Source organism: Pyricularia oryzae, chromosome 3 (assembly GCF_000002495.2).
Source record: "Pyricularia oryzae 70-15 chromosome 3, whole genome shotgun sequence".
In the NCBI taxonomy this organism is placed as follows: domain Eukaryota; kingdom Fungi; phylum Ascomycota; class Sordariomycetes; order Magnaporthales; family Pyriculariaceae; genus Pyricularia; species Pyricularia oryzae.
The window spans coordinates 1,138,739-1,165,506 of record NC_017849.1 but is presented as its reverse complement, the minus strand read 5'-3'; the positions used below and the strand labels follow the sequence as shown (position 1 = coordinate 1,165,506).

The following is a 26,768-nucleotide window of genomic DNA, read 5'->3' as shown; positions in this document are numbered from 1 at the left end:
TTGGTTGGCAAGTGCCATTACATTACATCAGCCCCTTCGTCCATGCCAAGGTTGTCCGAAGCACCCGCAAGACAAAGACGTGAACTGCAGTTGACTTTTTTCCCATTTAACTTTTGTAAACGTATTGTTGTTTTGTTATATTTATTTGCATCACCAGCCCTGTTTTATTGTATTAGACATCATATTTGAAAATTGGTTTCGTTCAGTCACAGGTCACAATGGCAGCAGAAAAGTCAAGTCAATTACCAACTTTTGCACCCTCCGATTATGTCAAGTTCTTCAGCGCAGGCGCGCTGGCGGCAACGCTCACACATGGCGTAGGTTCCGCCGGTGGAATGAGAGTTGAGGATAGATGGGTACAAGATGGGGGATTGACCGGCTGACGTCAAACATAGGCGGCAACACCAATCGACGTCGTCAAGACGCGGATACAAGTAGACGACGCAATGAAGGGCCTCAACATGGTCAAGGCAGCACGGACTATCGCAGCCAAAGAAGGCGCCTCGGCCCTGCTGACCGGCTTCGGCCCCACAGCGGTCGGTTATCTGGTCCAGGGTGGCAGCAAATTTGCGGGTTACGAGTTCTTCAAGAAGAAGTTCGTGGAGATGGCTGGCGGGCCCGAGAGGGCAGTGCAGCACCGGACGGGCATCTACCTGGGCGCCAGCGCGACGGCGGAATTCTTCGCCGACATTTTGCTGTGCCCGCTCGAGGCGACGCGGATCAGGCTGGTGTCGCAGCGCGGGTACGCGACCGGGCTGACGACGGGGTTCGCGCGCATGGCGAGGGAGGAAGGGCTGCGCGGTTTCTACTCTGGCTTCGTGCCGCTGCTCTTCAAGCAGGTGCCGTACGCAGTTGGTCAGTTTGCGGTGCACGAGGCTGCGGTCGAGGGCATCTACCGCACGATTGGGCCAGAGAAGAAGGCGACGTTGACGCATGCGCAGGCGACGGGCGTGGAGTTGGCATCAGGCATCGTGGCGGGCGTGGCAGCAGCGGTACTATCCCACCCGGCGGACACGCTGCTCTCGGCCATCAACAAGGGCGCGGGCGACAAGGGTCAGGGGGCGACGGCGCGCATGTTCCAACTGGCAGGGGAGTTTGGACCAAAGAGGCTGCTGCTGACGGGGCTGGGGCCCAGGATTTTCATGACGTGCGGCCTTGTCGCGGGGCAATTTGTCATCTACGCGCAGTGCAAGGCATTGGTGGGTGCCGCGCCGGGTGTTGAAATTCACAAGGAGGACTGATTCGACCAAAATGTCATCTGATGGGCGGTTTGATCAGGACCGGGGGTGGACGGGGAGGGAAAGGTAACTACGACGCTGGACTGTGCTGTGCGTTTGTTCTTGTCAGGGGTGTCGGGGGCCGAGGCTTGGCTGTGGGTTGATTGGGGGTGATATTGAGAAACCCATCTTACCTTCCCCAAGGGGCATAGGGTGCCTTTTGCAACGAATAAACTTGAGGAAACCCAAACCTACGAAAGTAACTTGGGACTGCGATTTTCCCAGGCGGTTGGACCCAGAATTTCTTAATCTCTTTTTGTCCCTTTCCCCTTGTTTTTCAAGTAAGGTAGCAAACATGTCTTTTTTTTCCCGTTATGCGACTGGCTCAATTCTAACATTCTCCCGGTCGCCCTTGTGCCACCGTGTCGATTTGGGAATGTAACTGTGGCCGCTACCACGTTGCACGGGCGGCTATTCGGGACAGCTAAAAATGGAGGGCGAGATTGGTTTCTGCAGGTTCCTATTTACGGCCAATTGTCCTTAAGGGGGCGCGCCTTTTCATTTTTTTCTGTTTTTTTGTTTTTCCCTTTTTCCTGAACGCCGTCTTGGCTGGCAACCCACAATCAGCATCTTACCTACCGTAGTCAGATAATGGGATTGTACCTGCATCCATCCATCCATGTTACCTTGGTGAATCTATCCGTTCAGTTTGCTACAATGGATAAAAATAATAAACTCAATGCACAAAGCAGTAAAATCGTGGGACGATGTCGTAGCAGCCTCATCTTTGCTATTCTGGTAGAGTCAAGGTAGAGTCAAGGTAGGACCAGTCTAGACCACGCATAGTTTGTCGCCATTCAACCCCTTCGCCAAACATCAAACCAATCCGAGGAAACTTCCCAGTCTGGAACCAGGTTCTTGGTATCCATCGTCATCTATCCCACGAATTGTATCCACGGACGATAGCACTGCACGGCCCTTGGCGCCCGTCGCAACCCAACAGCCAGCGGTGTGCGTGCTTTCAAAAAGCGGGGGCGTGTGTGGGGTAATGAAACGGCCAGGGCCAACCGACGGAGAGGCCACAACAAACCGTGCATGGCGCCTCCCGTCCGGCAAATTGAAGGCGGGAACTCGGGGGGGGGGGGGGGGGGGCACCTTTCTCTACATATTTTTTATTATTATTATTTTTTCTTTATTTTTTTTTCCCTTCCTTTTATTTTTTCCTTCCTCCTCTTAAAAATCCCCTCTCCCTCCTGGTCGTCTGTCGCACACAGTCCAGGAGGGGTTTTCTGGCCCTCTGGCGTGGGACTCGATTTTTCGAGTTCCTATCTTACTCCGCTGAATTTACCGCGCCTAACTCCTGGAAAATCCCTACCTCAACACCCGCCACCGACCCCCCCTCGCACTGACCACGCCTTATTTAATGTTTGTCAATTCAAGCGCGCCGCCACGCATTGGCGGCCAGCTGGTGGCCCCGGTGGTGGCTGGCGCGGCGCAAGCTCCGACCGTATCATGGCCACCGCTAGCACCAGCGCCGGCGCCAAAGCCACCCCCACAACCGCCAACGACGACAACGACAAGCACGAGCACGACGTCCGTCGCGTCGCGAGCGCGGGTTTCGACGCCGACGCCCGCGCCGGGGGACCGGTTCGCGCCGCCTGGTAATGGCAATGGCCCCCACCAGAGGAATCATCACCACACCCACAATCACAGCCACCACCATCACACTCACCACCATCAGTCAAAACTGGGCGTCTCGGGTCATGGAGGCGCCGGCGCGGGGCCTCGCACGAGCAGCGACAGCCAGATGATCAGGACGGCCACGGCGGCGCTAGGGATGCTTAATTCGGAAGTGCGACCCAGCCCGGAAATGTTGTCGTTCCACGAAGATCTCTTGGACGCCGCCACTCGCGCATGGAATTCTGGTTATCACTCCAGCATCCCCACATTTGCTGTCGCTGTGCGGCCGTTAATACTGGATGTCGCCGATTTGCATCGCGACAAACACGGTTTGCATCTGTAAGTTTTGTTTTGTTGTGGAATTGAGTTTCAATTTCCCCTCATTGTTTTGTTCCTGTCATCCCATGCCTTCCAAGGATGGGACCAGATTGAATCCAAGGCGATTATTGGCTTTTCATCCAAAAAATTGTGGACAAGCCGCTGCAAGTCAAGATTTGAATGCTGACCGACATGCCTTGCGCGCGGCACACAGGGACGGTGCATATGTCGAAAAGGTGACATGTGCTATACAGCTCAAGTTCCTTGCTGCTGATGCCGATAGTCCTAAACTTCCTCCCCTCAACCTCAGGAGTGACTCTTTGGGCCATCAGGACCCCCACGCCCGTGTCTTGACACCTGGTTTGAATCCCCCCATCCTTGCACCCTTGAGATCCACGCATGTCGAGCCTGGTCGCGAGAGTCGCCCGCCTTCACAGCCTCAACTACCGCAACACCAACCACAACAACACCAAACGCAGCCGCCACCCCAACCGCAGAAACCCCGGTTTCAATCACAATCACCGTCACAAACACAAGACGCATCCTCAAACTCTGCACCCCCAAAGCGCCGACGCCCACTCCCAACCGCCTCCTCTCTTAACCTCCACGCCGCCTCCTCGGCAGCCGCCAGCGCGGCAGATGACCAATCCCAGTCTGCAGCGCGAAAACGGCGCCGCCGCCGCAATGATACCGTCGACCCGAACGGCTATCGGAACGCCGGTGGGTACGGTGAGCTAACGTCCTCGGGCTACGGCTACGGTTACACGGGCGAGGTCAAATGCACCGAGGCCGACTGCGACTGGACCGCCGTGACGACGTCGATGCGCATGGGACTGCGCCTCAACGACCACCTCTTGCGCTCACACGGCATCGAGAATACCCCGATCCGTCTGCGACCCAGCTACATCCGCCGCATGCCCAAGTCGCACGCCGCGATGCGCGTCGCCATCGAGCGTCCGCTGTACCGCACCGCGCGCGACAACCTGGTGCGTGTCGCGGACCAGCTCGCAAAGGAACGGCCCCAGTGGACCTCTCCCGAAGCCGTGGAGCTGTTGCGCGACGAGTGGGCGATCGAGGTGCACCGTGGCACGTCCGAGGACGTCAACCGCATGATCGGGCGTGACCTACGCGAGGAGCTGGTACGGCTCCGCGTCGGTGAGCACCTCCGGGCCGCCGTCAAGGCCGTCGAGGCGGAGAACGCAAGAGTTGGCATCTCCAAGCCGGGCGTCTACGAAGCTTGGTACGCGGAGCACTTCAGGCCGTGGCAGGCCGCCAACGAGGAGGACGTCGAGGCTGCCAAAAAGGCTGAGGAAGAAGAGCGCAAGGGCCGGGCCGCGGAGGAGGAGGAACGCAAGGGAGGCCGCGGTGCCGAGGCCGAGTGTAAGGAGGAGGATGAAGACGACGACGAGGACGAAGAGGAAGCGAACGAACTCGATATCAAGCGACAACCTGATGATGATAATGAGGGATGACGAGTGCGGAGCGATGAGTAGCGAAACCCATTGTTTTGGCGTTACCTGGAGCCAGCCTATTTGCATATATACATCTATCTGCTGATTTACTTTGTTGATTTTTCATTATATCTTTTCTTTCTCCCCTGTTGCATTCTCCTTGATTGACGATATATACGAGCGTACATAGGCAGATTCTGCCATGATAATCCACTTCATTAATCCACTTTCTAGTGAGGCCTTGGCGACTGGAACGGGGTAGCTGGATCAAGTTTCATCACCATAGCCCGTCTACCCCGGTGATTATAGTTAACATTCCTCACCTAACAGACAATGGTAGGACGGCTGCTTCGCTTGACTGCGAGACGTACTTGGAAGCAAATAACGATGTTGTTCAATAAAAAGACATCTCACACGTGTTTGGCGGGGCACAAAAGGCTCTCAGTGTTTTCTTTTGATCATGCTTTCCTCGGTTCCTCGACATATATGTCAAGAACCCAGGGATCTAATGTTGCAATAGTTGTCAAAAGGCCAGTTTGCTAACGCCTCCATCAAATATAGCGCAAAGACAACTCCTCTGCACTGAAGCCGCAATGTGCCCACTGTCGCGTAAAGCATGCGCCTCTACTCTTCGTCGTAGAGCGCCCCACAAGAGCCTTGACTCGCAAAAAACCAATATGCGTGGCGGAAAGAGTTCCTTGAGTTTCAAATTTCATTATCCTTTTCCACCCCCATAAGATAGTCAGTCTCCTCCCGCACACGATCACGCGCGGCTGGGTGCCCGCGAAGCAGCCGCATCGACACCCTTGCCCGGCGTCAGCGCATTAGGTAAGCTCTCGTGTTGCGCGGTCGCCTGCCTCGGGTTGCTCAACAGGGTGATGAAGCCGTATCCGATGGCGAGCACGATGCCGCCGATTCCAATCATGTACGCGGGCCTAAACGACGGAAAACCCAACAGCCATTGGTCAGCAGAAAGAAAGAGAACGAAAAAAAACAATGGTTGGCGCAATTTGTTCTCATCCCGGGCTCATGGTCCTTTTCTGTCTGAACACACTTACCTGCTGGTCGGAGGCTCCTTGGGAGTTGAGGGTGGCGCGCCCTTGACGGTGGCCTTGGCCGTGTTGCCCTCCAGGCCGTCGTTGGCCGCTTTCGAGTAGTTGCTGGTGCTGTTGCGGCTCTCGAGGGCCTCGTTTTTGCTGTAGGCATAGCCGCGGCGCTGCTCAACCGGTGCCCAGGAAGTAGGTGCGCGCGGCTTGGTGCCGAGCGAGCGCAGGGCAGTGGTTGCTGAGCGGGTTCTGAATGCAGACATGATGGCTGAGTGAACTGCTTGGATTTGTTTGTGAATTAACGCGATTGACGATTTGGACAAGATGTTTAGGCAGATACGTTTTCGTATTAATTGCTCAGGTAGCTAGCTGGTGTTGCGATTGGGAGAGCTTTCAAGGACAAAGACTGACTCTTTTTTTGGCTTTCCGGTCGTTATTTAGGTAATTTTTGTGTCGATGTCTTTCCAATCGATCGGCCATAGGAGGTGGTGACATCAAAACCGAACATCATAGCATGGTGATGTCATCGATTGTCAATGAGCCGCTCATCGCAGGTACTGTACATGGCGCGAAAGCGGGAAGGCGCTGTGACACTTCTCGATCGAGACATGCATGGATGGCGAGCACGTCCATGACGCGAAAAGTTCGTCAGTGTTGATGCACAAAATTCAACAAAGAGTTGAGCTAACCGTTGAGTACTCGAGGTACTGTACCTGAAGGGTCCCTGCCCATTTATTCAGGGTCTCACCACTAACTTTACCGCCCACCAATACGAAACTGCGGAGTGCACTCAGGCCGTCAGAGCCGCGTGCACGCTAACCCCCGCATTTTTAGCCCTTCCCGATGGGCTGTTGTTCGTTCGCCCAGCCGGTCGCAGCGCCCTGCCGATCCGTCCAGTCAAACATAACCCCATCCTTGCCACCATTAAAACGTCTGGAAGTAACATGAGAAGGTTTTTATCGGTCTACAAGCCTGATGAGCCCTTTTGAACACATTCCGGCAGATTTAGAATGCACGCGGCATACATGCAAATCGGCGGCGAAACAATCCGGTAAGGACGCAACACATGCGGGCTTTACATTGTTCGGTCTCCAGCAATACAGCTCCACTTCGAATCTACTACGAGCCAGACAAGTTGATGCCTAAAGATCTCAAGTTTGGAGATCCTTGCGCTTCGGAGACATCTCGTGTACCCCCTGCACTTTTGCGACAACGATAGGGAAGCCCAGTTCATCCGCTACCGACGGCGTTGCATAGTCTTTGGGTATACTAATCCACTGCAAGAGACTCGAATTAACAAGGTAATGAGAAATGCGGAAAGTTGTCAGCAGCGAACGATACCCTACATCCACCGAAATGGATATCGCCCCGTTTTTTGGTCTGACATGTCCAGCTTTTGTACCTTTGCTTCCCGCCCTGAGGTGGCTTGGTTGTTTGGGTGCGTACGCATTTTGTACTGGCGAGAAGGGCATGCAAGGGCCCATCGGCCGGAATATCGGCTACCAAATGGAGATGTCCAGTTTTATTCTACCGCCAAGAGCAAAAAAGTAGGTGCCTAGACTAGACTAGAGCTACGACAATGGCTGGCAAACAGCTACCTGGACGCTGGGTTGTATGCGAGTATGTTTCGAAAAGTAGAAAAACAAAGCGCTGCTACTTACATGTCTACTACTCATTTAAACGAGTATATAGATGCCAATGATTTCTCAACCATCACCGTTCAAACTTTGCAAATCATCCAGCAGGCCACCCGCACAATCAAGCAACACGCAAAAAGCAACACACAAATACTTAATTTGAACATATATCTCTTCCAAGCAAAATCCTAATACAACAATGAAGTCCAACGTCATCCTCATGGCTCTGCCCGCCACGGTCCTCGCCGTCAACCTCGAGCCTCGCCAGACCTTCCACACCGCCCTCCCGGCCTGGCCTCCCACCGGCACCCAGGCCTTTGAGACGGCGTGCTCCAGTGCGCTCAACATCATCGAGACGTCCCAGCCCCAGCTCCCGAGCGAGCTCAAGTCCATCATCAGCGCCGCCTCTGCCGGCACCGACCTCTGCAAAGCCCGCACGCAGACCCCCGTCATCCCCGAGTCGCTGTCCTCGACCTACGTTGCGGTCCTCGACCAGCAGAGGGCGTGGTCCACGGCGGCCGACAACAAGATTCTGATCTCCTCGGCCAGCCAGGTCTGCTCCGAGGCCAAGGCGAGCTCGCTCGCCTCGTTCCAGGCCATCGACCGCTCTTGCGTGGCCGCGAGCGCCACCAGTGTGCCCTCGGCTGCCACCACGGGAGGTGTGCCCGTGATCTCCGCCAGGAGCACGGGGAGCATCACCACCAGTGCGGTACCGATTGCTACGGCCGGAGCTGGGCGGCGTGAGGTTGGAAGTATCCTTGTCGTTGGTGCCGTCCTCCTTGCTGGCATGCTTATGTGAATCAGGGAGTGTAAGTGAGAAAACAGCAAGGCGTAACGTTAAAGTTGGGCTTTAGGGATAGTTTAATAGACTAGAGTTAATGAGGATACCTCTGACGTAACATGTCGATAAAAATTTCCGCGTGAACTGTTTTGTGGATCTGATAACTCCTCTTGGCTGCTCTTCTCAGACTCCTTGTCAAACCATCAGTGATGCATTTGCCAACACGTCAGCTAAGGGTATCGAGTAACTACCTTTCCCAATACTTGTTTGGATGTCTCCAAACCGAGGCTAAACCCTCAGGGCTTCATAGGGTAGGTGTCCATGGCCGTGCCAGTGATGGAGCTATCTTAACAAACTACGAGGTCAGCACTTTTCACCGAGCTCATGTGGATATCGCAGAATGAAGAGTCTCTTTGCCCAAGCCATATCCGTCACTGGAATAGGAAGAATTGGGTTCTTTGCAAATCCTCTCGACTAAGTAATGCATCCCAGTCCTCTATACTCTGTGGCTTCTGCTCCCGGATTCAAAACCTGCCAGCAACGCCATCATATCGCGGCGATCAAGAGCAATGTCTCTTGATTTGCTACTGAATTGCAACAGGCATAGTGAGAGTAACATCCTGAGTCGCGTCTGCCCAAATTGCCCGTCCGCGTACAACGTTAAGATGTGAAGATCTGGGATCAAGGTCACTTCAATGCCCGGACACTTGTAAATCAAGTAACGAGAAAAGGAAAAAGAAACAAAACCAATTCTTGCAAACGGTTCATGACAGATTAGCTAGAGGATTCTGCCAGAGACGCTAAAAGAGAGGATCAGGAGAAAAAATGAAAAAAAAACAGATGTCGGTAAATGCATCAGCCGTGAATCGAACACGGGGCCCATCGAATGTCTTTCGAAGAATGGCAACGATGGATTTTACCACTAAACCACTGATGCTATACACCTTGGTGATGTTTCCCCTGGTCGAATTGTGTCATCATGAGGGTGAAATTCGGTCCCCAGGACAAACCGAGGATCAGCTCTTACAGCGGCGCAACGTAGAAATCCAGCGTGAGGGTCTTCTTTCATCGGTTCAGCCCAAAATTTCGCTCCTAGGAATGTCTGTGTTGGTTTTGAACAGAAATGAAACCTCGTCATTGTCGCGTATTCTCCCATCGCCAACCTTAAAACTCTATGCACCTTGACTATGGGTGTCCAAGATTCTACGGGGCTTACTCTGCTTAGGAATGGGGTCTGGTTTCTCAATGTGGACAGCCGCAATGCTTTTCGCGATTTCCTGTAGGAACTCCTGATTGTCAGGTTTCTGATCATTCTTAAACAGTCTTTCAGTCTTTGCATTCCCCTCACCTGCCGGAGGGATCAAAGAGGTCCCAGCTGCACATGGCGCATAGGCTTTCTTACATGGCTTGACACACATTGATCTAAAGTTCGGTTTACAACTTGTTGGTAAACTATTGGCCTGTCCCCCCTTCCGAACTGTCGCTAACGTTTCACTATATGCTACACATGACCAAATACATTAGGGAATAGGATTAGTTGTGGCCAGTCGCGACACCCCAAAAATATGCCGACCAGGATCCGAGGATGAGTACGATTAGGGCCCCGAAACAAGCCTTTGAGATGGTCTTGTTCCTCACGCCATTGTCCTCGTAAAACTTTCTCTTGCGCGTGTTCCACAGCTCGCCGTTGGCGATGCGCTGCTTCCTGGTCCACTGCAGGTTCCCGAGGTCGATGGACCACCAGGACAGCGCGACGAGGACGGCCGACACTAGGACCGACGCCGCGGCGAGGGCGACGTAGACGATGACGACGTGCTTGTAGCTGTCGTTGTCGGCGTCTTGGATGGCGCCCGTGGCGACGCGCACGATGATGTTCATGCTGCGGAAAAGAAAGAAAAAAAAAACAAAGTCGTCAGATATTGTACGATCCACACATGTCGGATTTTGGTAGCTTGGCAAAGCTCTAATTACGCGTTGTTGGTGGCGATCTTGACGGCATAGGCGGAACCAAAGGTAGATGCGTCCCAGAGCGAGGTGCGGATGCTGTCGATGATGGTGGTGGGGCCCAGGACGTAGGCAACCGCGTATATGCCAAAGGCAGCAGCCGTTCCCTTGGTGTCGGTGGCCCAGTTGATCAGGTCCATGGCCAGGAAGACTCCGGTGCCGCAGATGGTGACTGGAAACATTTTATGTCAGTATGCTTTCGCCGCCTTGGAGCACCGAGGTTGTATGAGGATGTAGTTGGGTAACCTACGCAGTGTTATACGGTTGCCAAGAATATCAATAAAGGCACCAATGCAGGGAACTAGGAAGAAGCCGGCATACTGCAAAGTTGCAGAGTACCAACCGGCGGTGATGGAGTCCGTCTTGAACCTCTTCTCCGCCAGCTCCGTGGCGTTTTGGGTAAAGACGACGGCGGTGCTGGTCTGGAACATGGAGAAGGCGATGACAGCCCAAAAGACCCACGGCAGCTCCAGGACTTTCTTGGGCTCGAACCTCTTGGACTTCTCGGTCAGCTTCTCGCCCGTGGCAGGGTCGGTGACGTTGCTGAACTTTTTGTGTGCGACGCTGTTGAAGCGGTGAAAGACCCAGGTCAGGATGTTTGTGAAGACGTTCATGAAGACGGCGATCCAAAAGACCCAGGCGAAGTTGCCCGTGTTCTGGGCGATGATGTTGGCCGACGACTTGCCGACGAAGCCGCCAATCTTCTTGATGCCGAGCTCGAGGCCCAGGGTCGACGCGAAGCCGTTGTTGGGCGAGAACCACGAGCTGAAGACCTTGTACTGCGCGACCTGCGTCGCGATGTCGCCCAGCGCCAGGATCACCCGCCCGCCAATCATGAGGTTGAAGGAGCGGACCTCGGCCCCGGCGGCGACAATGATGGACCCGATCGAGTAGATGATGTTGCCGTACAGCATGGCCCCGGCCCCTCCGATCCTGTCCGTCACCATGCCGCTCGCGAGGATCAACAGGGTGACCATGAAGTCCTCGCTGGCCTCGAGCAGCGAGAATTGCTTGTTGTTGATGTGGAGCTCCTTTTTGAGCGTCGACTTGAGCGCGCCCGTTATGCCCGAGCTCCACGACGAGCCGAAGCTGATGCAGGAGATGAGCACGACGGCCGTGATCTTCCACGACAGCGGCGGATTCGACCTTGCCCCGTCGACCTCCTCCATGGCGGACGAGCTGGACGACGTCTCTTTCGGGATCTCTTCGTTGACCAGAGGCTCGGGTTGCTTCCCCGTGCGGGACTCTACATCATGCGTGGCCGCCATCGTTCATTCCCAACGTTTTCCAACCGCTCAGTGGGACAGTTGTGTTATGGACAGAGGTTGGCAAATGTGACAAAAAAGACGAGATGCCGGGATATCAGGGCTGACGCCAATGTCGTGGATTGCAAGCTTTTCCAACCCCTTTATCAACGATTTGCGCGATTAAACCCCGGATCCGCCCCGCTGCCGTTGCGCGGGCTCGGTGGGCCAAGGTCTGACGATACCTGCAGAAATTCCCATCTGATAAGATTAATCGGGTTAGCAAGCTCCATAAAAGTCCACCGGTCGCTAGTCAGGCGGGTCCTTGGTGAAAGAATTTGCATCTGATAAAATTACAGCGACCAAAAACCCGACAATGTCGCGATCAATGGGGAGCTGGCTTTGCAACCAGGTTCGCTTGAAGCTATGGCATGACGGAAGTTCATATATAGGAAGGGAAAGGAAAGAGAGGCGGGATGCGGTCAAAGCCTCGGGCGCTAGAAAAGTCGGTGCGCTAGGTATTCCATCGGATTCGCCGTTCCGTTCTGCGGCGCCGTACACGGTACGCCGTGGATGCCCAACAAACTAGCGACGCACGGTAAATTGCCCCCGCAAATTCGCCGCTGTCAAATCTTGAAGGCATTATTTTTAGAAAAAGTTAATACCACTTGCCTTTTCAAAACCTGCGTTGGTAAATACAAAGTAGCATGTGTGTTATATCGCTGTAAATAACACTCCATGCAAAGATACCGTAGTGGGACCTAGCCGTTACTGTGACCTGATTTTACAACTGCCCACTATATTTGCGTGCTAGGTAATATCTTGTTGCAATATTCCCAAGGCTTGAGAATAGAGGTAGGCATTCTGAGCCCGGCCAAACCAAGCACTGTGTAACCTGACTCGAAATATACAGATCCACAATTCATTCCTCCAGTTTACTGTCGTTCTTCTTGGTCAGAACTCAGAAATAATTGTTTGGTCTACTTTACAGGGCCTAGTCTAGTTGTCTTTCCAAACTACGAGCCTTCCCCGAGCATGATACATTTAACATTCCAAAACGGACATTTATTAACTCGGAGTGACGCTTTGAAGGGTAATAACCAGCTTGCTGGTCTTCTTGTCTAACTCGACTAAATTATTTCAAAGTCGAAGCCTCTGGAACATAGTAAAACGTAGATAAAGTGGGGCCAGACTAACGAGCAATCACATCCGACTGACGGGCACTTTCGAATATCCACTGGCTGCACTGGGTACTTTTTTTGGGTGGAATTCTCCGCTAAATTAAACACCAGGTGTTGTAACAAACAAAGGCGCCATACCATAAGAAGAAGAAGAAAAAAAAACACAGTCACGGCCATATAATTTAATTCAACGAAACGACGTGGTGCGTGGTGCGTTGTGCGTTGTGCGTTATAAGTGTAAAAGTCGGAAATAGCTTTACATAACGCGTTGTCTTTGTGCAAAATTCGGCTCACAGATTTATCATTTAATACCAAGTTGGACAAATTTACGTGGCGTTTGGCTGGGATAAGTCCCGAAATGTGTTTTTTGCAATGTTTTTACTGGGTAGGTACGGAGTGGATATTAGTAAGTGCCGGTCAGTCCGATGTGAGTGCTCGTTAGTCTAGCCCACAAAGTAGTAGAGACACTTGTTAAAAGTGAACATTGAAGCTTCCTTGTCCGGGTAGGCTTGTCCACGGGCGGAGCGATCTGCCCGCCCTGGAGCATCATAATCCCCCCTAGGCAAAGGAGCAGGGTATACCGCACCTGAAGCCGCCACGAGGCGGACTACTCTGTCTTTTGTGGTGTCTTGATATAATTTGGGACATTCAGCAGTTACTGAAGTAGTTGCAGTACTTATGTTTTGACAATTTACAACAAAGCTCAACCTTTGTGTGACGAGGCGGCTGTCAAGTTCCTCTTTCTCATTTCAGCAACCGATGAGATAATGGCCAGTCGTAATCGAGATTGGGGATCAAAGATGAGGGGGCGGGGAGTCGGGGACTCTGTTCAGCCTACGTATTGCACACTGAGAAACTAAGAAAGGCTACCTCTAGTATAAATCAAATGCGTACCTTTTTATTATGGATCAAGAGTTCGAAATAACTTGTTTCTACAATCGCATTAGAATCCGGAAATTGGCCGGTTTGCCACAAGTAGTTAGGAAAACTATGCAGATCATGAGTCAAAGAAAATCATTGGTTACCTACCTCTGTAGACTATAGTGAACTTATTCAACAACAAATAATCAAGATAACAACTGGTGTAATTACCTTTTAACTGACTAGTTAAGCAACATCACGCTGCAATTTTACTAGCTTGTTCCAATTTAACATTAATTGCGGCATAACTTTGCCAGAGTTAATTGACTCGCCCCAACTATATTATCATTACCGAGTTATGCGGTTTAATACCACGAATACGCCTGTTCCAGCAAGATCGACTGTGATCCTTGATTTACTTTCAAGTAAAGGAACTACACCTTAAATCAACTTCCTTGTGAATATAAGCAGCAAAGATGTGATACTGAGACTAGAAAAGACAAGTCTATCCAGCCACTTTCTACTTTGCAAATATTTTCTGCATCTTTTTAATCCCACAACTGGTTACTTTATATACTTCTTTTAACAAACAATCATAGATTTTCTTTGAAAATGCAGACTTCTATTTTTTACAACATTGTTTTACTGGCTACCGCCGCCGCCGCCAGCACCGCCAGTCCTCCCAATGAGGCCGCCGCCGCTTTGCCTACCAAGGGTGAAAAGCCCTTGAACTCTCACGGGCGGCGGTTGTTCCGGAGACTACATCGACACCCCAATTGGCAAGCATGCATGAATGATTGCAGGGCCAATTGGGCAAACGATTTCGTTACCGATGCGGCGCTTTGGGCTGCCTGTCAAATTCACTGCTTGGCGCAACTGGCCTAACAACAGCAGTGATGGTGGAGGTTTGGATTGGATGTTATGGGACGAGTTCAATCCGGGACTATAACGTTGCGTACCCCCTGTTCGGCACCCCCCCTGTTCGGCACCCAAAAATAACAACACTTTTATTTTTATCCTCCAACTTCTATTATAAATATCTCGATGAATCTGTCACTTTTGGATTTACTTTTTTCTGATTTTAATTCTCCATTTTCCAATGAAGCAATATACTGAAAAACAGCTTATATCTGCAATTAACGACGTCAATAATGGCAATCCAATTGCAAAAACCTCCCGAAAATGGGGAATACCTAGGTCTACACTTCAAAGTCGACTTAAAGGTTCTCAACCTTATAAAAAAGCACAAAGCCCTTTTCAAAGGCTTTCCACGGAACAGGAAAAGCATTTGGCTGATTGGGTACTTACCCAAACAGCTTTAGGGCTTCCGCCAACGCATCAAGAATTACGCTTTTTTGCCGAACGAATTCTTCAAGCCGCCGGAGAGACAAAAGGCCTTGGAAAACGTTGGATAACTCGTTTTTTGGCTCGTTATCCAATCCTTAAAACCCAAAGGCCCCGTCGAATAGATAACGCCCGGGTTAATGGCGCTACTACGGAGGTAATTAAATCTTGGTGGCTTTATATTACGAACCCGGTTATTAACGCTATTAAACCGGAAAACCGTTGGAATATGGACGAAACCGGTATAATGGAAGGCAAAGGATCTAATGGCCTAGTATTAGGGCTTAACGGGATCCGGCCGTTGCAACGAAAAGAGCCCGGAACGCGTGGTTGGACGACTATAATCGAATGTATATCGGCTACGGGCGTTGCCCTCCCTCCCCTCGTTATATTTAAGGGAAAAAACGTACAACAACAATGGTTTCCCACGGATTTAAGCCCTTTCGATAATTGGCAATTTCATGCAACCGAAAACGGGTGGACAAATAACCAAACGGCTATCGAATGGTTAAAAAAGGTGTTTATTCCGTATACCCAACCTTTAACCCCTGAAAAGCGGTTATTAGTTTTGGATGGCCATGGATCACATATAACGGACGAATTTATGCTTCTTTGCTTGCAAAATAATATTCAACTCCTATATTTACCCCCTCATTCGTCACACGTTCTTCAACCATTGGATCTATCGGTTTTTGGGCCGTTAAAAGAAGCTTATCGACGTCAACTTGGATTTGTTAGCCAATTTTGCTGTTCAACAGTTATTGGAAAACGAAATTTCCTACTTTGTTATCGAAAAGCCAGATTAAAAGCATTTATAGCAAAAACCATTCAATCTGGTTGGCGTACAACGGGGTTATGGCCGGTAAACTTGGTTAAACCACTTTTAAGCCCTTTTTTGTTAGAAAATAGCAACGCCAACGTTATAAAAGATAAAAACAACGGTTTGCAAAGGGATAAAACACCGGAAAGCCCAGCCCAAAAAATTAACGACCCGTCTTTACTTATTTGGAAAACCCCTAAAACGACCCGAGATATCCGACTTCAACTGCAAAAACTTTCCCAATCCAACAAAACCAACGCTACTTCACGTCTTTTATTTGCAAAAGTCCAAAAAAGCTTCGAAGCCAAAGATACCCTTTTGGCTAGCGCCCAGCAAAAAATCAGCTTATTGGAAGCACAACTGGAGGCAATACGGCCGGTTAAAAGGAGGAGGGTGGTTCCGGATCCAAACGAGCTTTTGGTTAACAAACAGAACATTATTGGATTGCAGGAAAATGATATAGAAAATTTGGAACCTTTAGCTGATGAAGAAGAGGTTAATGAACCGGAGAAGCGTGAAAACGATTGTATTTTTGTCCGTTGATAATTTTATATTTAAATCAGTTTATAAAAGTAGGCATTTCGTTGTTAGATTTTCAGGGTGCCGAACAGGGGGGGTGCCGAACAGGGGGTACGCAACGTTATCGAGTTCCCAAACCAGTTCGGCGGAGAGTTCTCGGGCGGTGGGGCGCTAGAGTGAGGGATGCAACTGGGAAAATCTGCGGGTTAGCGTGAGCTCCTTTGAGCACATTAGTCGTTTGCTGCAGGCACATTACCGCATTTATCCGCTTTTTTTATCCATGTAAAATGTAACACCTTTTTGCATGGGGAGATCGCAATGACAGCCACCCCCTGTTCATCACGCAACCGACAAGGTCTGCAGCTGCCGCAGATGACCCCAGTTTCTTCACACATGTCAGTGCGGACATTGATTCAATGGATATGCATCTGGAAGGTGATGAAAGGAGTCACGTGTCCTCAGAAGTGACACCACATTCTTCTCTGTCATGCAGGTAGTCAAAGGGGGGGGGGGCTTAGCCGGTAGGGTAGTGGTGGTGCATTTCCTGTTGGGGCCATCACTGTAATGTTGACAAACAGACTTGCACTCACAAGCAACGCCTTCCAACCAGAGGGTATTCGACACTTGAGTAGACCTTGCCGCCGATCACATGGAAACAAAGGGCACGCCTTCTCCCCCGGCCTCCTCCTTGGGAATAGGGACCGACGACACGGGGGCCGACGACACGGGGACCGGGGCCACTATTGATGTTTGGTGGGAGGATCCCGAGCAAGATGATCCTGCCAACCCCCTAAACTGGCCCAACAGGAAGAAATGGCTCAACATACTGACCATCTCTGTCATTGCCTTTTTCGTGTAAGCACTGAACCCAGAGTACAGCCTCCAAGATCCTTTGCCAAACGCGCAGCTAATCAGGCCTGTTAACCTTTTGTCGCAGCCCTCTTGTGTCATCAATGCTGGCGCCGGGCATCCCGGCCGTCATGCAAGACTACCACACGGACTCGACGAGCTTCGCCACCTTTGCCGTGTCCATCTTCGTGCTGGGCTTCGCCTGCGGGTCCCTGATCCTCCCGCCGCTGAGCGAGATGCACGGCCGCGTCGTCGTCTACCACGCCACCAACGCCCTGTTCCTGCTCTTCACCGCGGCCTGCGGCCTCGCGCCCGGCGAGTCAACGCTGCTGGCCTTTCGGTTCCTGTCGGGCTTCGCCGGCGTCGCCTCCATTACCATCGGGTCCGGGACCATCGCGGACCTCATGCCGCGCGAGCAGCGGGGCCGCGCCGTGTCCATCTGGTCCGTCGGCACCATCCTCGGCCCCATGGTCGGGCCCATCATCGGCGGCTACGTGGCTGATGTCCTGGGGTGGCGGTGGATGTTTTGGATCATGGCCATTGTGGTGAGTTTTTCTGCCCCTGAAAAATTCAAGTTTGGGAAAAAGGGGGGTTGTTGGAATGTGAGAATGCTAATACCACCCTGGGTAGGTTGGTCTTGTTTCACTCTTTGCCTTTTTCGTCTTGGAGGAGACTTATGCTCCAGTGCTTTTGGAGCGAAAAGCTGCAAAATTGAAAAAGGAGAACAACACTAGCAACTTCATCTACAGATCCAGATTGGCATCCGATCTGACCCCTAGAGACCTATTCGCCAAAAGCATCGTGCGGCCAACAAAAATGCTGCTTTGCCGCCCCATCGTCACCATCGTATGCACGTACGTGGCGATCCTGTACGGGACTCTATATCTCCTCTTCTCCACCTACTCGTTTGTGTTCAGCGAGGTGTACGGCTTCACCAGCACAGGCACCGGTCTGGTGTTCCTGGCCGGCGGCCTGGGGACATTGGCAGGGCTCCCGTACATTGCCCACTTTAGCGACAGGAGCATCAAGACCCGCGCTGCGGCCGGCGAGCCCGTCCCGGCCGAAGCCCGACTGACCCGCATCATCACGGTGCCGGGGGCCCTGGCCTTCCCGCTCGGCTTGTTCATGTACGGGTGGACGGTCGAGATGCGCGCGCACTGGATCGTGCCGCAGATCGGCACCGCCATCACCGGCTTCGGGTCCATCCTCATTTTTGTCGCCATGCAGACGTACCTGATCGATGCGTTCGAGGGCCACGCCGCCAGCGTCGTGGGTGCCAACGCGGTGCTGCGGGGTCTCGCGGGTGCTTTGATCCCGGTGGGTGGGCTGAATTTGTACCGCGCGCTGGGGTGGGGGTGGGGGAACAGTCTGCTGGGATTCCTGTCGCTCTTGTTTGCGCCTTTGCCCTGGGTCTTGCGCTCGTATGGGGAGCGGGTTCGCGGTATGAAGAGTAACAAGATGGAGGTTTAATAAACAAGGTCTAAGTAGCATATATACAGTAAATATCATTTTATAAACATGAGTGCATTTGACCATTTTCCCAAGAAACAAAAAAAGAAAAAAAAAAAAAAAAAAAAACCATCACAGCCGGCTCTCGTACCGCGCAACCGGCGGACTAAACTTTGCCACGAGCTCGCCCCGCGACAAAGCATCTAGCTTCAGCTTTTTCAAATTCCGCCCCGTCTCCATAAAATCCACCCCCGTCGACATCTCAGCCAAGAGAACCACCGCAGCGACGGGCGAGGCGTCGATGCCCAGCGCCTCGGCCAGCGCGCACCACGGCACCAGCAGATCCGGCACGTCCTCCGAGATGTTGCGGTGGGCGGCAAACTCCGCGGGCGCGCGGAGGCGGTTGTGCGGCGGCGAGCGCTCGGCCAGGGTCTCGAGGGCGGCAAAGTCCTGCCCGTAGCAGGCGTTGGACACGTCGAGCGTCGAGGGGACGAGCAGGCCCAGGGCGGCGCCGATGGCCACGCGCACGCCGTCGATGGCCAGCATGGCGCGCGCCACGGCGGGCGTCAGGCCGTCGCGGTACAGGAGAAAGTCGCCGCCCGTGCTCTCGATGCGGCCCGCGTTCATCAGCATCATGATGGGGTGGAAGACGCCGTTGACGTTGGCCAGGCACGCCTCCACCACGTTGTGGCACCACTGCAGCGCCACGCCCGCCGGGAACAGGTCCTGCACCGCCGCGCGGAACTGGGCCGTCGCCGCGGGGCCCTGGTCGCCGTCGTTGTGCAGCGCCGCGATCATGACGCGCTTCTTGCGGCCCAGCACGATCAGCCGGCCGCCGTCCATCCGGCACGAGTACGGCGACAGGTTGGTCTCTAGGATGTTGCCGACTTCCACGTTGGCCTTTTTGATCAAGGACAGGAGGTTGCCGGGGATGGCGATGAGGGTGTGGTGGCGCAGGTCGTATCCTTCCATCTCTTGCAGGATTGTTTCTTGGCCCGTCGACGGCACGGTGAGGAATGCAACTTGTGAAAATGCGAGCGCCTCGGCTATATCTGTCGTTATTGGGATCCGTACAAAGCCTTCTATGGCTCCGCTGATCTCAAGTCCGCCATTGCTGATGACTGCGCTGGCCTGCCGCATATGGGTTGGGTGAGAGTACAGCAGCACCTGCTTTCCCTGGCTGATGAGGTCTGCGGCAAGGGCAAACCCTGCCGGTCCTGCGCCAATAACACATATATGTTGTTGTATTTCCATGTTTCCAAGAGTAAAATATTGATATATAGATGTTCAAAACTGTAGAGTCGCTTTTTTTTTTTCTTTCTTTTTTGGAAGCGTATGAGATTCTTGGCTGTCTGCATCAGTGTCAGGGGCGGCACGGTCAGCTTTGCCTATATATATCGCACCAAAATGGATTCGTTACATAGGCCATTTACGGCAGTACCATCCCCCTTGGGACATTCTCCTCCACCCTCAAACCTGTGCGACACTACCAAACTGCTACTGCAAGCGTAAACGCGCATGCAATTAACGGGGTACACTCTGGCAGCCGGAAAGTACGGATGCATGGGTGTGGTCCAGAGGGGTGGGACCGTGGGACCGTGGGACCGTGGGACCGTGGGAGGGTCTGCTATCTGTTGAGGTAGTTTGCTCTTGTTTTTTCGGTAGATGGATCAACTGGCTCCAGCCTGCCGGGCCCATTCAACTGGGTCATCAGGCGCAGGATAATAACAGTGGTGGTATTATTAAGTCCTGTCCAGAAAGGGACGCATTGCCATTAAGACGAGTCAGATGCCAAGACAGTCTAGCTCTGTCGCTTGGCTGCAGTGCAACACTCTCTCAACCGTCTTCTTTCAAGGTCGCCATTGATTTGTTCCCCCTCCTTTGGTTTTTTCCCCTCACCACAACACTCACTGTCTTGGCAAGATTGGTTTTGAATAATTGGAGTTAGCTGCTCTGGATTCTGCACTAGGTAGCCTTGGGGCTCAAAGTCCTGGCTTTGATCGTAAATACGTATCCGAGGCCAGAAACCGTGCCAATGCCCCTTCTTTTCTAAATACAGATACCTTGAACGACAATATGATACCCTTGCTTGCTTTCGCTACAATATCCATCGTCGGCCGACAGAAAAATCGTATTCGTTAGTTTCAGGCCTTTTTTGACCCCAGAATAGTGATACGATGGCGGTAGTGATCGACATGGACTCATGAACGATGAGCCAAAGGGGTGCGGCTGATACACTAGGACCTTCCAACTACAAAGGCCTATACCTGTGTTTCACTCAAAGATGAGTCTTGGGCGGAGCTCGCTTCCTGGAGTGTTGCTACAACCGGTTTTCTCTGTTTTGTGTGATAGCCGTCAACAAGTGGGTAGCTGCAACATCACTTGACTACCTTTGGACTTGGTCTTACTTTCCGGCCCTCTTCCACGTGCAAATCATCAACATACCCAAGTATTCTTGAGCACTGTGTTTCAATATACGAGCCACCGAAGTAGCAAGTCTGGACTGCTTTTAATTGCATGGTCGGGAAGAGCTGCAAAGCATGTGAGCACGCAGTACAAACATTCATTCGCAAAACCCAGTCACCATCTAAATTATCTAATATATGCGCAACTACAGCAAAAGATCTGATCAGACGCTGCAGTATTCCGCTCAAGAGAATGCACCATCTCCTCCTGTAAAAGTAAAAAAAAAATAAAGAATAGAGTAACGTTGCGTACCCCCTGTTCGGCACCCCCCCTGTTCGGCACCCTGAAAATCTAACAACGAAATGCCTACTTTTATAAACTGATTTAAATATAAAATTATCAACGGACAAAAATACAATCGTTTTCACGCTTCTCCGGTTCATTAACCTCTTCTTCATCAGCTAAAGGTTCCAAATTTTCTATATCATTTTCCTGCAATCCAATAATGTTCTGTTTGTTAACCAAAAGCTCGTTTGGATCCGGAACCACCCTCCTCCTTTTAACCGGCCGTATTGCCTCCAGTTGTGCTTCCAATAAGCTGATTTTTTGCTGGGCGCTAGCCAAAAGGGTATCTTTGGCTTCGAAGCTTTTTTGGACTTTTGCAAATAAAAGACGTGAAGTAGCGTTGGTTTTGTTGGATTGGGAAAGTTTTTGCAGTTGAAGTCGGATATCTCGGGTCGTTTTAGGGGTTTTCCAAATAAGTAAAGACGGGTCGTTAATTTTTTGGGCTGGGCTTTCCGGTGTTTTATCCCTTTGCAAACCGTTGTTTTTATCTTTTATAACGTTGGCGTTGCTATTTTCTAACAAAAAAGGGCTTAAAAGTGGTTTAACCAAGTTTACCGGCCATAACCCCGTTGTACGCCAACCAGATTGAATGGTTTTTGCTATAAATGCTTTTAATCTGGCTTTTCGATAACAAAGTAGGAAATTTCGTTTTCCAATAACTGTTGAACAGCAAAATTGGCTAACAAATCCAAGTTGACGTCGATAAGCTTCTTTTAACGGCCCAAAAACCGATAGATCCAATGGTTGAAGAACGTGTGACGAATGAGGGGGTAAATATAGGAGTTGAATATTATTTTGCAAGCAAAGAAGCATAAATTCGTCCGTTATATGTGATCCATGGCCATCCAAAACTAATAACCGCTTTTCAGGGGTTAAAGGTTGGGTATACGGAATAAACACCTTTTTTAACCATTCGATAGCCGTTTGGTTATTTGTCCACCCGTTTTCGGTTGCATGAAATTGCCAATTATCGAAAGGGCTTAAATCCGTGGGAAACCATTGTTGTTGTACGTTTTTTCCCTTAAATATAACGAGGGGAGGGAGGGCAACGCCCGTAGCCGATATACATTCGATTATAGTCGTCCAACCACGCGTTCCGGGCTCTTTTCGTTGCAACGGCCGGATCCCGTTAAGCCCTAATACTAGGCCATTAGATCCTTTGCCTTCCATTATACCGGTTTCGTCCATATTCCAACGGTTTTCCGGTTTAATAGCGTTAATAACCGGGTTCGTAATATAAAGCCACCAAGATTTAATTACCTCCGTAGTAGCGCCATTAACCCGGGCGTTATCTATTCGACGGGGCCTTTGGGTTTTAAGGATTGGATAACGAGCCAAAAAACGAGTTATCCAACGTTTTCCAAGGCCTTTTGTCTCTCCGGCGGCTTGAAGAATTCGTTCGGCAAAAAAGCGTAATTCTTGATGCGTTGGCGGAAGCCCTAAAGCTGTTTGGGTAAGTACCCAATCAGCCAAATGCTTTTCCTGTTCCGTGGAAAGCCTTTGAAAAGGGCTTTGTGCTTTTTTATAAGGTTGAGAACCTTTAAGTCGACTTTGAAGTGTAGACCTAGGTATTCCCCATTTTCGGGAGGTTTTTGCAATTGGATTGCCATTATTGACGTCGTTAATTGCAGATATAAGCTGTTTTTCAGTATATTGCTTCATTGGAAAATGGAGAATTAAAATCAGAAAAAAGTAAATCCAAAAGTGACAGATTCATCGAGATATTTATAATAGAAGTTGGAGGATAAAAATAAAAGTGTTGTTATTTTTGGGTGCCGAACAGGGGGTACGCAACGTTACGACGTGCATGTTTTTAGGTACAACAGACTTAATGAAGAGCTTAATTATACTCGGCAGCTAGCTGGGGTGCATATTCTAGTCTAATCGAAGCACCGCGTCTTTAATGAGACCTATGGCTTGAACGCCACAGTAACCAACAAGTCGAGCTGCATCGTGAGCCCCTCTGCAGTGGTGAGCTTATCCCACTCCACCAACATTTCCTTGCGCGCCTGCGGCCGCATCTCCACGGGGATGCCTCCGTACGTCTTGCCCGAGGAGCTGCTCTCCAGCCACGAGATCATCTCGTCGCCGTTCTTGGTCGACTTGAAGATGGGGTTGATGGCGAAGCTGCGGGAGCCGAACCCCGCCGCGTCCAGGAGCGACTCCATCTCGGCCCGCTTCAGAAACCGCGGCGCCCCGACGCTGTGGTCGTAGGCGGAGTAGGGCTCGCGGCCCAGCACCGTCTTGGCGATGGCCTCGTGCGCGGCCACAAAGTCGCCCGACTGGCCCGAGACGCCGAGCCGGCCGCCCGGCTTGAGCACGCGCGCAAACTCGCGCAACGCCAGCGGCTGGTCCCGCACCCAGTGCAGCGTCGAGTTGCAGTACACGGCGTCGAAGCTGCCCGTCGCGAACCGCGAGAGGTCCTCGGCCGTGCCCACGAAGAAGGACAGCCTCGCGCCCGTCCCGCTGCTCTCGCCCGGGCTCGTGATCTTGGCCCGCGCCAGGTCGATGCGCTCCTCGCTGGGGTCCACCCCGACCACCTCGCCGCTGGCGCCCACCACGTCGGCCAGGTACGATGTGATGTTGCCCGGCCCGCATCCGACGTCCAGGACGCGCATGCCGGGCTCGAGCCCGAGCTGCTTCAGGAGGAAGAGGCCGGCGTCATATTGTGTGTTGTTGACGGCGGTGTAGGTTTGGGCGAGTTCTTTGGTGTCGGCCATCTTGTTGGATGTGGGGGGTGGCACGGCAAATGGGAATAGATTGGAGGGACTTGTCTTGGGCGGTATGAGGATAATTGGATATCAAAAAATAGCAGATAAAAAAACAATCTCAGGCTTCCTAACGCGGCTCGGAGGATAGGTGGCCACACGCGACAAAAACCTCGTTAGTCGCATGCAAACCTACCTAGTCACGGTGCCGAAACCTCACTAGTGGAACTGCTTAGATATGGTACCCCCTAGTGCGAGAATTTGAGCATATATCTGGCGTTGCAGCTAATGCAGTGCAACCTCGAATCATCATCCTTTTGGCCTTCCCAAATTGGCTGCTCCCTCTAAAGCACCCCCATTTTACCCCAAGAAGCAGGTCAACACCGGAAAATGTACCCAGGTGTATGGTCCCGCCTTCTGCAAATCTGATTGACCAAGGTTCGGGGCAATCGGATCGTCCCGTTTTTATACGCCTTGTACGGGGTCCAGGCAAACAACCCTTCCTGTTTTAAAAACAAAATGCGCATCACTCAATCCACATTCTTTGGCGATCAACCCCAAGCCCCGTCGTCCAATAATTTGCAATCAGCGCATCTCCAAAACCCCTTGATAGCTTTTTTTTCGTGCGGTGTATTTGACTCACGTAGCCGTTACAGAACTAGTCATCAGAGGCCACAGTTGAGGAACTAGCCAGCGGTTCCCCTGCAACTAAAGCGTACGGCATTGGTGCGCAAACGTCGTGTCAAGTTGCCTATATGCGAGCAGAGTTCAACGGCTGCCGTGACATTTCAAAGGTACTCCGACCTCCCCGCAAATCCGATCTTGTTGAGAGTTTTAGGCTGAACAATCAAGTTTTATTTGGAAGCCTTTTTTTTCATCTAGTGTTCTTTAGACGATAGCTTGGGCCCGTATGGCATTCGAAGGAGAATGTCTGCATCTGTTTCTATCCATTCATTGGGCAAGAATGCCCCTACAATCATAGCGATTGCAGCGCTAGTACGTGCTCTCACAGTACCATCATTCTAGCGCCTGTGCTGACCTCACCTAGGCAACAATCGCCACCATCGCCCAATTCCTCTGGAAGAGACGCTCTCACCCTCTGCGCTCAATACCAGGACCCTGGATCAATAGCTTGTCCGAGATCCCTGCGGCGTTGGCTCTGGTCAAGGGCGACCAGCACATTTACTACAAGTCTCTGCATGAGAAATATGGCCGTGTGGTTCGCGTCTCGCCCAATGAGCTCAGCTTCCTTAGCACGGAAGCGCGACAGGAGATCTATGGTTTGCGGGTAAGTCGCACTGTAGTCTGTAGCGAGCTTTTTTCTTTTTTCTTTTTTCTTTCTTTTCCCCCTGAGAATGAGAAAATAAAGCATGCTAAAATATTCGCCGCAAACAGAAAGGTGGACTGAACATGGAAAAAAGCCCCATCTTTTTGGGGGCGGTGGGTGCGGTGGGCGGAGAGACGGGCGTGAGCCTTGCGCTCAACGCAGACCACACTCGACAGCGGCGGGCGCTGGGCTACCTCTTTACAAATAGCGCGCTGCTCAGGTTTGAGGCGTTGATGAAGCTGCAGGTGCAAAAGTTCATCGCGGTCATGGAGGAGAAGACGCTAAAGAAGGAGCCGGTGAATGTTGCCAACTGGTGTAAGTGACTTGGCCACACGCAACAATCGCCACCAAAAAAGTGCAACAGGGGACCTTGCTGACTTCCAAAATGGCAGTTACTTATCTTGCATTCGACATCATGGGTGATCTCTGCTTTGCAGAACCGTTTGGATGTCTGGACCAGGCCGCCAACACGGAGTGGTCCACCTCGGTCATCAACGTCTTTGTATCGGCCACCTGGACCCAAGGCATCCGCAGGCTGTCCGGAACGGGGACTTGGCTCGAATCCCTGATGACGTGGCTGCTCGTGCCAGCCAAGGCGGCCGAGTGGAGAAGGACGCATCTCAACAACTCACGCGAGAGGACGCTACGGCGGCTCGCGTCCTCGGAGCAGGACCACGCCGACTTCATCTACCACATCCTCAACAGCGAGGGCAAGAGCACCCTGAGCCACAACGAGGTCATACTCAACGTGGCCCTCATGATCAGCGCCGGCACCGACACGACGGCGACGGCCCTGACCGGCTGGACCTATTTCGTCTGCACGCACCCAGAGGTGTACCAAAGGCTGATTGACGAGGTCAGGGGTGGGCTGCCGACAGAGGACCACATCCGGTGGGAAAACGTCCGCAAGATGAGCTACCTCGAAGCGACCATACACGAAGCCCTCAGGCTCTACCCGCCCTCACCGGCAAGCCAGCAGCGCGTCGTCCCCCGGGGCGGAGCCACCATCGACGGGTATTTTGTACCCGAGGGGACGACCGTCGCCGTTCCGCCGTGGGTGTCGACGCACTCGGAGATGCACTTTTACGACCCCGAGTCCTTTAGGCCAGAGAGGTGGCTGGGCGAGGATGACAAGTATGCCAGGGACGACTTCAACGCCTCGCTGCCCTTTGGGACCGGGCCTCGCGTCTGCATTGGCAGGAACCTGGCCTACATGGAGATGCAACTCATCACTGCCACTCTGTTGTGGAATTATGACCTCGAGCTGGATAGAGAAAAATACTTGGACGTGAATTCGGTCTGGGGCTTGGATGGCAACATGAAGCGCATGAAGGTCTTTCACTCCATGACCAAGCCGGACCTCTGGGTCAAGTTGAACAAGGTCCGGCAATGAAACACATCCGAGGTTGAGGCCGTACGAGCTGGAATGTAGGGAATTTTTTGGCATGCCCGTGTACACATATACATCTCGATACATTTTCGTATCTCATCTCATCTTATAGAGTCATCATAGAAGCATCCTATAGAGTCACAATAAACAGTTATCATTAGATTTGAAGCGCTACTACAATTACGGCTTTC

General features: G+C 51.9%; 9 protein-coding genes and 1 non-coding gene across 10 annotated transcripts; 5 read left to right on the top strand and 5 right to left on the bottom strand.

Moving 5' to 3' along the window:
* Positions 1–72: 72 nt before the first annotated feature.
* Positions 73–1,967, top strand: MGG_13428 (mitochondrial phosphate carrier protein). The gene is made up of 2 exons (XM_003711470.1): positions 73–317; positions 396–1,967. Exons 1-2 carry the CDS (start codon positions 219–221, stop codon positions 1,239–1,241), a joined length of 945 nt encoding a protein of 314 aa, XP_003711518.1. The 5' UTR covers positions 73–218; the 3' UTR covers positions 1,242–1,967.
* Positions 1,968–2,453: 486 nt separating this feature from the next.
* MGG_07600 (uncharacterized protein) lies at positions 2,454–4,892 on the top strand. The gene is made up of 2 exons (XM_003711469.1): positions 2,454–3,236; positions 3,430–4,892. The coding sequence occupies exons 1-2, from the start codon at positions 2,641–2,643 to the stop codon at positions 4,685–4,687; spliced, it is 1,854 nt and encodes a 617-aa protein (XP_003711517.1). The 5' UTR covers positions 2,454–2,640; the 3' UTR covers positions 4,688–4,892.
* Positions 4,893–5,020: 128 nt separating this feature from the next.
* MGG_07599 (uncharacterized protein) lies at positions 5,021–6,414 on the bottom strand. The gene is made up of 2 exons (XM_003711468.1): positions 5,725–6,414; positions 5,021–5,601 (listed from the first exon to the last, which is right to left on the bottom strand). The coding sequence occupies exons 1-2, from the start codon at positions 5,973–5,975 to the stop codon at positions 5,430–5,432; spliced, it is 423 nt and encodes a 140-aa protein (XP_003711516.1). The 5' UTR covers positions 5,976–6,414; the 3' UTR covers positions 5,021–5,429.
* Positions 6,415–6,663: 249 nt separating this feature from the next.
* On the top strand, positions 6,664–8,244 carry MGG_07598 (uncharacterized protein). Its single transcript, XM_003711467.1, has one exon. The coding sequence runs from the start codon at positions 7,549–7,551 to the stop codon at positions 8,146–8,148; it is 600 nt and encodes a 199-aa protein (XP_003711515.1). The 5' UTR covers positions 6,664–7,548; the 3' UTR covers positions 8,149–8,244.
* Positions 8,245–8,981: 737 nt separating this feature from the next.
* On the bottom strand, positions 8,982–9,067 carry MGG_20127. Its single transcript has one exon. It is a non-coding gene; the product is annotated as a tRNA-Gly (tRNA).
* A 258-nt stretch (positions 9,068–9,325) lies between these two features.
* Positions 9,326–11,540, bottom strand: MGG_07597 (uncharacterized protein). Its single transcript, XM_003711466.1, has 2 exons — positions 10,385–11,540; positions 9,326–10,306 (listed from the first exon to the last, which is right to left on the bottom strand). Exons 1-2 carry the CDS (start codon positions 11,400–11,402, stop codon positions 10,098–10,100), a joined length of 1,227 nt encoding a protein of 408 aa, XP_003711514.1. The 5' UTR covers positions 11,403–11,540; the 3' UTR covers positions 9,326–10,097.
* Positions 11,541–16,529: 4,989 nt separating this feature from the next.
* On the top strand, positions 16,530–18,506 carry MGG_07595 (uncharacterized protein). Its single transcript, XM_003711465.1, has 3 exons — positions 16,530–16,958; positions 17,041–17,497; positions 17,583–18,506. The coding sequence occupies exons 1-3, from the start codon at positions 16,753–16,755 to the stop codon at positions 18,420–18,422; spliced, it is 1,503 nt and encodes a 500-aa protein (XP_003711513.1). The 5' UTR covers positions 16,530–16,752; the 3' UTR covers positions 18,423–18,506.
* Positions 18,507–18,533: 27 nt separating this feature from the next.
* MGG_13427 (NAD/NADP octopine/nopaline dehydrogenase) lies at positions 18,534–19,655 on the bottom strand (the record flags this gene model as incomplete). Its single annotated transcript, XM_003711464.1, has 1 exon — positions 18,534–19,655. One exon carries the CDS (start codon positions 19,653–19,655, stop codon positions 18,534–18,536), a length of 1,122 nt encoding a protein of 373 aa, XP_003711512.1.
* A 3,336-nt stretch (positions 19,656–22,991) lies between these two features.
* MGG_07594 (uncharacterized protein) lies at positions 22,992–23,872 on the bottom strand (the record flags this gene model as incomplete). The annotated part of the gene is made up of 1 exon (XM_003711463.1): positions 22,992–23,872. One exon carries the CDS (start codon positions 23,870–23,872, stop codon positions 23,063–23,065), a length of 810 nt encoding a protein of 269 aa, XP_003711511.1. The 3' UTR covers positions 22,992–23,062.
* Positions 23,873–24,615: 743 nt separating this feature from the next.
* On the top strand, positions 24,616–26,580 carry MGG_07593 (cytochrome P450 monooxygenase; the record flags this gene model as incomplete). The annotated part of the gene is made up of 4 exons (XM_003711462.1): positions 24,616–24,654; positions 24,909–25,148; positions 25,256–25,502; positions 25,580–26,580. The coding sequence occupies 4 exons, from the start codon at positions 24,616–24,618 to the stop codon at positions 26,578–26,580; spliced, it is 1,527 nt and encodes a 508-aa protein (XP_003711510.1).
* Between the last annotated feature and the right edge of the window lie 188 nt (positions 26,581–26,768).